This window comes from Azolla caroliniana, unplaced genomic scaffold (genome assembly GCF_043228905.1).
Source record: "Azolla caroliniana isolate FFs.n. ecotype wild unplaced genomic scaffold, voAzoCaro1.0.p SCAF_11, whole genome shotgun sequence".
In the NCBI taxonomy this organism is placed as follows: Eukaryota; Viridiplantae; Streptophyta; class Polypodiopsida; order Salviniales; family Salviniaceae; genus Azolla; species Azolla caroliniana.
In genome coordinates, this window is record NW_028230446.1 from 20,869,859 (window position 1) to 20,883,902 (window position 14,044).

Consider the following 14,044-nt stretch of genomic DNA (forward strand, 5'->3'; position numbering starts at 1 on the left):
AGATGAATGTTGCAATTCAAAATGCACATTATAACTCAGACAGGCATGTGTATAGGGATTGGACCAATTTGACAATGCTTGGAAAGCAAACTCGAACATGGTTGAAAGCAGAGCATTGTATCAAAATGTGATACTTGTGTTTGTCTACCCCAACACTCCATCTAGTCTCACATAGTTATGCTAGACTCGGTAAGAATTGCATGTCAATGATGGTTTCATAACGTTTTGTTGTACCTTATTATCATCCTAATTGTTCAACATTGTATTGGATTTTCAATGTTAATTATTTCATTGCGCCAACTTTATGAAATTGAATGGATAGTGACATGCTAAATGAATTCGTTTTTACCGGTTTCGGTCTCCAACAAAACATGGTTCCTTTGCTTGGATAGGTTTCATGCATTATGCATGAACATAAGTCTCATAACTTGCCTCTAGACTTGGCTTCTTTCAAAGCTAGTGTCCCGACTCAACACACCTTAAAAGAAATAGGACTTGTTAGGGTTAAACGAAAGTAGATGGTAAGGAACACTAATGTAGACACGATCAATGTAACGTTGACATTGAAAGGGTTGTTCAATGCACAAGTATTTGTATCCTAAGGGTAACATGTTAGACAAGTCTTGTTACCCTACCTTTAGCCATTCAAGATCCAACATTGGTATCTTGGGATTGTGGGCATTGTTGCCAATTCACAAAGCCAACTCAGCTTGCTAACTTGATCAAATGACACGTTGAATCGTTTGTTGATCCATTGAGTTGAAAATATGACCAAAGTATTTCAATGTACAACTACAATTTTGTAGTTGGTAGCTCCTCACCAAAACAAGCTTGGCTTGTGGATATTGTATGAAACAACTTAAGATCATGCTAAAAAAGGAAACAATAAAAAATGTCACTCATAAAGGCAATATTAAGTATACCCCTAATAATATATCAAATATATAAATTACATTGTTAAGAAGGTAATGGAGCTAATGTAATTTAGAATTAATCGAGATGATTAATTGAGTTTGCTTACTTCAACTCAACATCTCAATATATAATCCTATACTTGGATTTATTGATCATAGATTGCACGCTATAAATTGCTCAGCGCACAACAAGTGATGGTTGTGGAGTTAAAAAGTATTAATACAAATTTAACGATGTATAGGGAAGCAAGAAAATTGGCAACTTTTAGAGGAGCATGCTTGTACAAGATAAATGGACATTTACAGTTACCAATTGTTAAACTTGATGCTAATAAGTAAAAATATACAATTGATTATTAAGTTTTAATAGACAACACGTTTGCAATATATAAGCATACAACCTAGAATACAAAACATAAATTCACTATCACGATTCACAAATAATTCAATTTCACCAATCATGTACACCTTGGTTTTGAGATGATTTAATATTGTTTACAATGGTGAAATAGATTTTATCATGTAATAATTTTGCATTTGTCTTTTTATGATTGTTGTTGTAATTATCATCAAACTTTAAACTCTATATAATAAAAGAAGCATGCATGAGGAAAGAAATGTCCTCACCATTTTTATAAACGTGGCATGACGTTGTGCATTACAATATGTGTTTTTTTACTCCATGGGGGTAATTGCTAGAAGAATATAATCTATTGGTGCAAACATTTATTTATCACAGATTGAAATTGAACGTGAAACCTTTTAATTACACTCAAACACAAACATGTTGAAAGCACTCTTTTTTTTATATTCTGCATATGGTTTGGTGTTGGAATTTAATTGAGTAGAGCTGCTAGATCATGGCTTCATAGCTACAATGAAGAAGAGAAAAAAGATGTTGCCCTTCCCGTGATAAACAAAGGCTACATCTCAAATTTAGATGGTATGTGCATGTTTGGGTGTGAAATTTTCCTTTGTCCGTGGTTGAAATCTCAAACAAGACACCGTTACAACCTAATGAGTGTCTCTTGGCCTTGCAATAAACATCAATTGGATATGCCTATAGTAGTGAGCACACTAACTTGCGAACAATAATAAATAGAGTAAACTATTGGATCCATATGTGGTACGTAACATGCATGCTATTTGTGAAGTATCATGCTCACAATGAAAAAAATCCTCACATATCATCCTCATCAATTTGATCTAATGAAATTATTTAATTGTAAATTGAAGTAGGGATCGACAACGGCTCGGCTCAAGCCTAAACCGTTGAGCTAAAAACGATTTTGCGGCTTAGCGGCTTAGTGGCTCAACTCGGTTTAGGCTTGAGCCTACCTAAATGGTTTGAGCTCAGCTCGGCTCAGCTTGAGCCTTGCCAAACCCGATCAAACCGTTTTAGCAGTTTAAGCCATTTAAGCCGTTTATGTGATTTACGAATTAGGGTTTAGAAAGTTAGAAGTTAGAACTTGAAAGTTGAGAGAGAGACATGAGTGAGGGAGAGAGAGCTTGCATAGTGGACGATCAAGGGACCTCCCTTGCTATTCAGTGTTATATACATTCTTTGGAGAAGGATTGGATCACCGAGAGTGATAGGTCGCCATAGCCTCAGGCCTCATGGTTCAGGTGGTGTGGGGCAGGGGATTCATTGATGTCAGCCAACCAATCACAGTAGTCTACAAAGAGGAAGTCGTGGAGGTGGGATTTGGAGTTGAGTTTGACTCATCAGTGGTAAAGCCGAGGGGGTGGGAGTTATGAGGAGGAGAAGAAGAGTAGGAGGAAGTGGTAGTGGTAGCGGTAGTGGTGTTTTTTGGGTATCTTCAGCTTTTTTGTGCCAAACCAGTTTAGGGATAAGTTCGGTTTAGGTTTGAGAACCCCAAAACGTTTTAGGCTTAACCGATTTGTCTTGGATAAGGCCAAACCGGTTAAGCCTAAACCGAACCGTTGTCAATTCCTAGATCGAAGGATACTAATGAAAACAATTTAAAGTTCATTATACAAAAGCCTATGGCTATACATTCAAGTCTAACAATGCTTGCATTCTAAAAAACAACTAATGTTTTTTTGTTTGAGGTCGTGCATGGTAATGTTACTCCTAATTTCACATTCAACAATTGAAGGGATTAAAATCAATACTATTGTGTGGTCAAAGAGCTTGTTAATTTAGAATGACAATTTTTCTATGAGGACAAGCTATTGACCACAATCGAGAAGCTTTTTAAAGTGTGACTTCTAACCATTGTGGACAATCATTCATGGTACACCAATGACTATGGATTATCTATCCATAATGTCAATCAATCTTCGTACTTTAAACCTTATCCAAACTTTTCATACTTGCAAGTCATAATTCACTTGAAAGAAATCTAATTTACACACATGACTGCTTATATTGAATAATGACATATGAAATGTAACAACAAATTGTTCCCATTTACAACTACACTTACTACTATTATGATTCTAACAATTGCATAGCACAACAATAATCACATGAGTATTCATGATACCTCTATGTGATGGATGATCTATTCATAACTTCGAAATCAATCTACGTGCTATCTAACTCATCCAACATTTTGCTCGGTGAGTTCACAAATGAATGTAGGAGCAAAGTTACCAATGTTGTGAATCAATATTTGTATTAAGGAAATCCAATTTATATGATGGAATTGTTTGCATTAAATCATTCACTCGTGAGATGTAAGAAGAAAACATATCAATGTTTTGAAGTTATTCTTCATATCATTAGAACTCTTCGAAATTACAATGACACTTACTACAATTATGACTCTAACCCTCACACGATACAATGCTAAACTCAACATGTACTCCTTGCATATTTTATGTTATATAATTGGGTTTTAGGGTTTTTGTGAAGAATGAGAGACGTAGGTGATGTTGTGCAATGGAAGTGAGCTATGTGTGTGAGTGCACGTAAGGCAAGACAAAGAGAGAGAGCTTTAACAAGAAGTTGTATCTTTGCATACAAGGATGAATTACATCCGACAATAACTAAGTTACAAGGAATTGGTTTAAATACCATATGGTCTAGGGTGAGTGCCCTTTCTACTAATTACAAAACTAGCCTAGTATGATGTCCACTTACTAATGTGAACACTATCTCTATGGGAAGTTGAGTTTGACTCTCAACATGTCCCTTTGAACACAACTTCTAGATGTCGAAAAGTTGGTTCAGTTCGATCTTCAAAAAACTTTGATTCGGCTGAATTGGCTTCGACTTTCGAGTTGATTCGGTTGTTCGGCTCAATTGCACAAATGGTCAGTCAAAATCGGTTTCGACTGTGCGATTGCTTCATGCTCCTTGTTCGGTTTGATTATCATCGTACTTCGACTACTTTGTTCAGCTGATCGACTACTGTTTGACTTCGACTATGACTACTGTACTCCCCCTCAAGCACGATTGATCGGTAATCGAGGGGCCAAGGTTCGACGCGAACTACTGCAGCTTGTCGATACCTAGGGCATTTGTGAATATGTTGGCCACCGGAAGATTCGTGTTGATGTGTTGTAAATCGATATATCCAACCTGAACGTGCTCCCGAATGAAGTGGTAGTAAATTTCAATATGGTTAGTATGCACGTGGAACATGGGGTTTCGACCAGGTAGATATTGCTCATGTTGTCGCACCATAGGAGAATCAGATCCTTGGTAAGAGCGCCCAAATCCTTCAATATGCGCTTCAACCAAATAACCTCGCATGCGGCGATTGTCGTGCCCTTGTATTCGGCTTTTGTGCTCGACAATGCGATTGTCGGTTGCTTTTTGCTGCTCCAAGAGATCGCTCTGTGGCCAAGGGAGAAGACAAAACCTTACGTTGATCGTCTATTGGCCTTATAGCTGGCCCAATCTACATCTATATACCCTTCGAGCCAAATGATCGTATCCGACTTGTATATGATGCTGAAATCCATCTTCCCGCAAACATACCGAAGTACCCTCTTAGCGCAATCGAGATGAACATTTCGAGGATTCTGCATGAATTGGCTAAGTAGGCCGACCGAATAACGGAGGTCAAATCGTGAGAGAGTTAAATAGAGTAGGCTATCGATTAGTTGGTGGTATTGAGTGAGAGTCAGCTCACAATCTTCTGTTCCTGAATCGACATCGAGCTTGAGATTTCAATCAAGAGGGGTAGACACATATTTGCACTCAGTCATCCCGAACTTGTAGAATAGGTTAAGAATGTAGTGTCGTTGAGAGGTCAATATTCCGATTGGTGTCCAAATTATGTTGATACCGAGGAAATAATGGAGCACGTGCATATATTTCATTTCGAATATGCCAAATAGTAGTGATTTGACCTTAGTAATGTCGGTTAGATTCTTTCCTCCGATTACCAAATCATCCACGTATAGGATGATGACAATCAGGTTGTTAGACTCGGTTTTGATGTACAAGGAGTTGTCTAATTTTGACATTTGAAAAGCCGATTTGATGAAGGTACTGGGTGATCTTCGAATGCCAAGCACATGGTGCTTTCTTGAGTCCGTATAGAGGCTTCTTGAGTCAGTAGATTGCTTTCGGGTGTTTTCTCGATTCAAAACCGGGTGGTTGAATCATGAAGACCTCCTCTTCTAATTTGCCTTGTAGGAAGGCGTTCTTCACATCCATTTGGTGGAGGTGCCACCCTTTTGCAGCTGCAAGTGCAATAACTGTCTGTATAGTCGTCATCTTTGCCATTGGGGCAAAGGTCTCCTCGTAATCGATGTCGTGCGTTTGAGCATATCCCTTGGCTACGAGCCGTGCTTTGTAACAATTTACCGAATCGTCTGCATTGTATTTTACCATATATATCCTCCGACAACCGATCGCTTTCTTATGTGGAGAATGGGGGACGAGATCGGTAGGTTCTTCTCGTTCATCATGGCCCTTGCTACCTCTACTATATGCCGATTCATTCGTTCAGCTACTCCGTTTTGCTGAGGTGTGTGTTAACATGAGAATTCTCATTGAAATCCTTCCTTTCAGAGGTATGTCGTAAATTCGTCGGAGAAGTACTCCTTGCCTCCGTCCAATCGAAAGCATCAGACATGTCGACTTGTTGCGTTTTTTACTTCATTTTTGAATCTTTGGAATTGTCCGAACACTTGGCTCTTTTGCCGCATAGGGTAGATCCAGGTGTGCCTAGAGAAGTTGTCAATGAATGTGACATAATATTGGCATTCGTCAAATGTGGTTGTCTATGCCGGTCCCCATACATTTGAATTTACTACATCCAGGACCCCTTTACTCACATTCCTCTCTTTCGGGAATGGTTGTCGGTGTTGTTTGCTAATTTGACAGGCTTCGCATACACCTGCAATCTCCTTTTTGGTAAATGTCGGGAGTTTGATTACGACTCCTTTCGACTGCATTCCTTTAAGCTTTTGGAATTTGATGTGGCCAATTCGCTTGTGTCACAGTTTCAAGTCGGTTTCGGCTTTGAGGCCTTTCGCAAACATAGCCGACTTCACCTCGTTCGATTCGAGGATGAACACTCGGCCTTCTCTTTGATTGTGAGCTACTAGTTGGACGTCTTTCTCAATAAAGCACCCTTTGTTATTGAATCGTACTTTCATGCCTTGTTCAATAATCTGGCCTACCGAGACCAGGTATTTTGTGATGGTTGGGACATGTAGTACGTTCTTTAGGTAGGTTTGTTTGCTGTCGTTCCCGAATGGGACATTTTCGACATGCCGAACCGGGTGAGTTGTGTTGTCTTCGATTTTGACATAGCCAGGTCAATCATGCTTTCTCAACTCTCAGAACCAGTCTTCATGTGATTGGACGCTCCATAGTCTACATCGTCTAGGGAAGAGGTGCTAGTCGGACCCTGTGCCAACATCGAATGCGCTTTATGCCTCATTACGAACATCCCGCCATGATCGTCATAATCAAAATTCGTGGCATAGTTTGTGAGTTGTCGGTTAGTCGATGCTAACTCTCATTTCTTCTTTTGACACTCCTCTTCGTAGTGGCCGAGTTTTCCACAATACCCGCATTCAATCGAGTTGTTGTGATGGCTCTGTCTGGTAGGATGGCTCCCCCTTCTGCCGAACTCCCTATAATTGTTCCCATCGTCTTGCCATTGGTGGGAGTTGCGTTCTCGGGTCGGCTGACCTTGTTGCCCTCGGCCAAATCGACCTTTATTTCCTCGGTCGAATCCTCTTCTATCATCCGAATGGGAGTAAAACATTTGACCATCAGGAGCATTGCTCCGTTGTCTTCCATCCATAGTATCGACTGAAGGTAAAAAAATGAAGGTGGGTTCTCCCTTGCAATAATGGCCGATCTAATCGTGCCAAATCGTGGTGCTAAGCCGCTGAGGCAAATTTGCACCATTTTGTCATTGTCAATGAGGACGTTGATCGATCCGAGAGGATCACACAGATCCTCGATCTTCAAGGTATAACTGGTGATCGATATGTCCCTTTGTTGCATATTGTTTAATTCATGTCGGAGTTGGAGCTTACGTGTAGTCGTGTTGGTTGTGAAAATCTTCTTGAGATTGCCCCAAGCTTCTTTTTGCGTTTTCGACTCTCGAATATAGCTGAGCATGTGATCGTGAATGCATGATGCAAGGCAATACAACACACGGCTTGCAGCTTGCAACTTGCTCCCATGCTGGGTAGTCAGCGTGTGTTGGGTTGGGTTGCGTTTCGTGAGCTCCTTTGACATAGCTCTAGTAACCTTGTCCGACAAGGTATTGATGCATCTTGTATTCCCAATATGCAAAGTTGATCTTGTCGAGCTTCTCCGTAGGAAGAGCGCTTCCCATCTGAGTATTCATGATGTCGATTTCTTCTATGTTGTCGAACCGGTTATGTTGATCGTCGGTGTGCAACACAACACAGTCAATTAAGCTTGATTATATAACCACTCGCTCTGATACCATGTGAAGAATGAGAGACGTAGGTGATGTTGTGCAATGGAAGCGAGCTATGTGTGTGTGAATGCACGTAAGGCAAAACAAAGAGAGAGGGAGAGACCTTAAACAATAAGTTGTATCTTTGCATGAGAGAATGAATTACATCCGACATTAACTATGTTACAAGGAGTTGGTTTAAATACCAACTAGTCTAGGGCAAGTGCCCTTTCTACTAATTACAAAGCTAGCCTAGTATGATGTCCACTTACTAGTGTGAACACTATCTCTATGGGAAGTTGAGTTCGATGGTCAACAGTTTTAAATGAGTTCTAACTTATTATGAATCCACACTTATTATATGCAAGTTCCTTAATTGCATAACTTTTAATAATGGATTGATTATGTGTGAATATGATTCATTAAACATTAAAATATAGCTACATTTATTATATCCTAAACCTTGATCCTTGCTTGCATCATGTCCCATGGAAAGAAACCCAATTACCACCCATTCTAGGCAAGACATATGAACCTTGGTTTGAAAGCTACATTTAACGTGATGACCACAAGCTCTTTCAAACCAAGGTTGCGAACTCCCTTAAGGTGGAGCATGGACCAAATGTCATTGGTCAACATGTGGCAGAATCGTTGAAAACCGAGCTTATGTAGCAATACGAGAAGGAGAACAGTTTCAACTCAAAGACTGTATGGCGATGTAACTCTTCACGAGATTAATAAGCCGACGTGGAACGTTAGGCGCCATATTCAATGGAAGTATGACCGATGAAGCCGACGTGGAACGTTAGGCGCCATATTCAATAGAAGTATGACCGATGAAGCCAACGTGGAACGTTAGACGCCATAACTCAAGAAATTTTAAGACTTTTCTTGTCCATTTGTATGTCCGAAAATGTCATAGAATCGGCTTGTTAGAGCATGTCCACAATCACTGGATATTTTTCGGCTCCCACGTCCTCCTCATTCTGACTTTACTCTGAGTTCCTCTTTTCGTTGCTAATATTATTAGTCCATCCCAGTTTGTTTTCTAAGACTAAGCCTGATCCATATAAGCAAGGAAAGCAGAAAGCAGAAAGCAGAAAGCAGAAAGCAGAAGCATGAAAAGCAATACCAAAAAGCAAAAAGCGAGAAAAGGAAAAAATAAAGAAGACCAGAGATTAGGGTTTGTAGTTTACTCTGTTTTTTCGAACAGCGTCAGAGAGAGAGAGAGAGAGAGAGAGAGAGAGAGAGAGAGAGAGAGAGGGAGACACAGAGGGAGAGCGAGCGAGCGAGCGAGAGATCCCGTCGAGATTCGACAGAGAAAGAAGCTAGCGCTACTGTTTTTTTTTTGTTGTTCTTTGCCCAAGAGAAGAAAGTTTCATAAACCAGGTAATCCTCCTTTATTCTCTGTACTTTTCCTTTCACTTCTCTCTGAAGTTAGATTTCGTAGTCTCTCATCTCTGTATCTCTCTGTTCAAACCATGTCAAATTTGACCTATAATTGAAATGGTTTCTTTCCTTCTGCTTTTCTCTCTGTCTTTTATTTTTATTTTTATCCTGTGCTTTTTGGAAGCTGAGTTCGACCTTGAAATAATGGATTTCGGTTTCGTTTCCGCGGCCTTTCCTTTTGAACTGTTTCTTGTTCTTTGCCTGTGTTTTCTGAAGTAGATATTTGACCTAGAAGCAATTGATTTCAGTTTCTCTTCCGTGGCTTTTTCGCATGAACTGTTTATTGTTCTCTGCCTGTGTTCTTGGATGCAGGAATATTGAGCAAGAAACAGGGATTTTAGTATTTCTTCCGGGTCTTTAATTACGAACTATGTATTGTTTCTTGCCCATAGAAGTAAAAAATTTGTCCTATTAACTATTGAAGCTCTTTTTATTGTTTGAACGCTAGCATTGCTTTTGTTCTTGTTCTTTAACTCCTGTAAAATACCATAACTTTGAAAAGAATGGCCGTCTTCTATCTTCCTGAGTCATTCAGTGATGCGTCCTCTCACCTTATTTTGGTTTTGTTTTAATTGTTGTTTTCAAAGGGGATGAAAGGATGCCTTTCTTGATTTGGTGATTGGGGATCATTATTCCTGTGATTTTGTCAATTCACGGGCTTTTTATTTCTCAGGTTCGGAAACATGGGAGACATGAAGGACGTTGACACCTATCAAGAGGAGCTCCTCGACTATGAAGAAGAAGAAGAAGCTGCACCTGATGCTGTTGCAACCAAAGCAAATGGAGGCAAAAAGTAAGTTCCAGAGTTCTAGGCCTGAGCACTTCCAAGTAAAAAAAATCATTAGCAAAGAGATTAAGGTCAAAAAGATGGCCTTCAACTCATTATTAAGCTGCGTCAGCCAAAAATCAAGGTTTAAGCTAAAGTAATTTCATTACAAGTTGGTCTTCTTCTTGAGTGTTCTGGGCCCTTTCAAGTGTAACTTGGGTGTGCTGATGAATCAATGCTTGATTCAAATTCATCTCTATCATGTTAAACTGGAACTTATTGTTTGTGGCGAATTCGACACCTATAAGAACAGAAAGGACAAGCCAATTCCTATGAGATTGATGCTTGTATGAGAATGGAAAGGACATGGCAATTTTCAGGGTACTCTTCATCTGAAGAACACTATATCCATGACTTCAGCATTGTGTACTTACCAGTGGTCTTGGAAGTTACTATGTTTTTCTTGCTCTCCACATGATGGTAGAGGGACACGTTGGTTATATCCGTAGGGTCATGGGTCCTGGCGTAGGGATTTGTAGTTTAACAATCAGAGAATTTCGGCTTGGTCAGAGAAAGATAGTACTTCAAAATCTGAAGATTATCTACTTATTTTTTTTGCAAAATGGTGCTTTTGGTCAGTCTTGAGGAGTTCATGATTGAACATGGAAATCAGACTTACCACATCTCCTTTCAAGAGCTTAAGATGGAGACTTTCCTATTGTATACTGCTCGTGGTTACTGCGATGTTGATTAACCTGGAATATACAGTATGATTAAGAGAATATTAGGTTTATGATGCAAGCTCATGTCACAATAGTATCTGTTAAGAAATACAGTGACAACATATGCCGAATCTAGGAGGTAAGTAGTTTTCTCTCCTTGAGTGTCTACTTGCGATGTGTTCACCATTTTAGTTGCAGAGTCAGAAAATGATGGATGGTTCTTCACCTTCTTCAAATTGAAGCTGTATGTATCATATTCGAAATCTTGAGTAGCTCTTCTGAAAAAATACTCATATGTTTTCCCATCCTCTTTTCATTTCCCTCATTCATACTTGTGATTGTTGCCTCAAAATCTGTGGAAAAGAAATTTTAAGTGAAGCATGGTTTAATTTGTTCTTGTTTAACTTGTCATTGCGAGAGTAATTTGGTTTAGGTTTTGCTGTTTATATAGTTAAATCTTTGGAATAATTTTGAACTGCATGAATGTGTACTGATCTATCACAAGGAGAACGTATAGAAGTCTTTTTGTGCATGTTGTCATTCTAATGCGACATTTGTGCAGAGGATATGTGGGTATCCATAGTTCAGGTTTTAGGGATTTCCTTCTTAAACCAGAGTTGCTCCGAGCTATCGTCGATTCTGGATTTGAACACCCCTCTGAAGGTCAGTGGTTTTTCTCCTTTGAAGGTTACTTACATGCATTACATAATGATTTCAGAGGAGTTACGGTTTTCCTTGTAGTTAATTTCAAGTATATTTTGCAGTTCAACATGAGTGTATTCCTCAAGCAATATTGGGAATGGATGTTATTTGCCAAGCAAAGTCAGGAATGGGTAAAACTGCAGTATTTGTGCTTTCGACTCTTCAACAGATTGAACCTGTCAGTGGTCAAGTTGCAGCACTTGTGCTTTGTCATACACGTGAATTAGCATACCAGGCGAGATAATTTTTTATTTATTTTCTTGAGTTTATGAAACCATTGAATGCAGCTAGTAACATTGTTTTGAATAATAAATCATAATTTGTTTCTTTTGTTCCCACAGATCTGCCATGAATTTGAGAGATTTAGTACCTATCTTCCAGATCTGAAAGTTGCAGTGTTTTATGGGGGTGTTAATATTAAAACTCACAAGGAGCTTTTAAAAAATGAGTGTCCCCATGTTGTTGTTGGAACACCTGGAAGAGTTCTAGGTTTGGCAAGAGACAAGGATTTGAACTTAAAAAGTGTGAGGCATTTTATCCTTGATGAGTGTGACAAGATGCTTGACTCTCTTGGTAAGAGACAGCGCTGGTGACAGTATTGTACTAAATTGTAATCAACATTGTGAAATGAATATGCTTATTTTTTCTCTCAATTCAGACATGCGAAAAGATGTGCAAGAAATATTCAAATTAACGCCACATGACAAGCAAGTCATGATGTTCTCTGCTACTCTGAGCAAGGAGATTCGCCCCATTTGCAAGAAGTTTATGCAGGATGTAAGGCATCACTTCCACATTTGGAACTTTGTTTGATTATTATTATATATCGTATGAATCTCCTGAGATTAGATTTGTTTATTGAAGTATCTGGAAGTAGATCTTTATAAACTGATATTATTTCTGTTACAGCCCATGGAGATCTATGTGGATGATGAGGCTAAGCTGACATTGCATGGTCTTGTGCAGGTTTTCTAACTAATCTGAACTACATTTTATAGGTTTTAATGACTTTGTTTTGCTAAGTGGATTTTGAATTTTCTATTGTGATAGCACTACATTAAGCTGAGCGAGAAAGAGAAAAACCGGAAGTTGAATGACCTCTTGGATGCTTTGGATTTCAATCAAGTGGTGATATTTGTTAAGAGTGTCAGTAGGGCAGCCGAACTAAATAAACTTCTTGTGGAGTGTAATTTCCCCTCAATCTGTATCCATTCGGGCATGTCACAGGAAGAAAGGTTTGGTCTGATTGCAGATATATGGTAATTAATGATTAATGGTGAACTTGAATTCATTCTATTTATATGTTTCTGTGGCACAGGTTAACTCGATACAAAGGTTTTAAGGAAGGACATAAGAGGATATTGGTTGCTACTGACTTGGTAGGCAGGGGTATAGATATAGAGCGAGTTAACATTGTCATTAACTATGATATGCCAGAGGCAGCTGATACGTACCTTCATAGGGTAATCAATACTTATTTCAATGCTCAATATGCCTTCCTTCCTCTATTTGACGCTTTCTAAGTAGTTTGTTTCTTTCATTAATTAATAGGTTGGACGGGCTGGTCGTTTTGGCACTAAAGGCTTGGCAATAACATTTGTTGCATCCACTGAAGACTCAAATGTTCTCAATCAGGCAAGAGTCTCTCCTGAATAAAAAGATATATCCAGAATGAAATGATCGATCTTTAACATATTGCAAGATAAAGCCAAATATGCCAAATTTGAAGGGAAAAAACCTGAAAATGGTGTGTGCTAACTACTTCAGGTGCAAGAGAGGTTCGAAGTGGATATTAAAGAGTTACCAGAGCAAATCGATACATCCACATATAGTGAGTTTTACCAGAATTGGTTTGTGTTGGGCTTAAGATTTTTTAAGATTGGGCATTGAAATTGTGCTAACTCATGGGTCTTTTGACATGCAGTGCCTTCGTAAAATCTCTACTGTAATGTGTTGTTTTCTCCTTGAAAGAGATTAACACCAACATCTTTATGAGAACGATGAATGTTAGTACTACGTTTATTTCTGTCTAATGGACAATGCGGCAGATATACACACATGGATTTTGACTGAATGAAATTGTACCATTTGTTGGATCTGTATGTAAGCAATACCATGCTGTTTACAGAGGTATATCTGATCATGTAGCTGAGTAGGAAATTTCTGATTCGTTTTTACTACCTGAGTTTGCTTTGTAACAATGGATATGTGGAAAGATGTCCTATTAACTATTTCGTGCTTCTTTTGGCTCCAGAGCAAAACCTATTACTAACCCATCCTTCTAACATTTTGACCCAGTAATGTAAGTGAACAATATGTGCAAGATGTTTGAACATTTGTTGAGTATGGATAACTGCATTTCTGTATTGAAACTCTGGCAATCTGCCAAGTGCTAACTTGTGGCCATAAAAGGTTATCACATTATATTATTGCAGACGTTTCTTTCCTCTTCATATTAGTTTTATGTGAAAGATGTTTGAAAATTCGTTGTGTATTCATAGCTGTGGTAATCTGCCAAATGCTAACTTCTGACCATGAAACGTGGGCTCTGGTTTTTTGTGATTATGGTTTTCAGTGCTACTTGCATTTTATTTACCAAACCATTCTGCCTGAGTCACTATT

General features: G+C 38.9%; 1 protein-coding gene across 2 annotated transcripts; it reads left to right on the top strand.

Annotated features, from left to right (window-relative positions):
* The first annotated feature begins 9,011 nt into the window (after positions 1-9,011).
* LOC147858463 (DEAD-box ATP-dependent RNA helicase 15) lies at positions 9,012-13,669 on the top strand. Of its 2 annotated transcripts, XM_087326815.1 has the most exons (12): positions 9,012-9,172; positions 9,906-10,025; positions 11,283-11,383; positions 11,485-11,657; positions 11,764-11,995; positions 12,081-12,199; positions 12,332-12,388; positions 12,473-12,657; positions 12,741-12,885; positions 12,974-13,057; positions 13,190-13,253; positions 13,347-13,669. In XM_087326815.1, the coding sequence occupies exons 2-12, from the start codon at positions 9,916-9,918 to the stop codon at positions 13,355-13,357; spliced, it is 1,281 nt and encodes a 426-aa protein (XP_087182941.1). In that variant the 5' UTR covers positions 9,012-9,172; positions 9,906-9,915; the 3' UTR covers positions 13,358-13,669. The 2 variants fall into 2 exon arrangements, with proteins under 2 accessions (XP_087182941.1, XP_087182942.1); XM_087326816.1 differs by lacking the exon at positions 9,012-9,172 and having other exon boundaries at positions 9,906-10,859.
* The last annotated feature ends 375 nt before the right edge of the window (positions 13,670-14,044 follow it).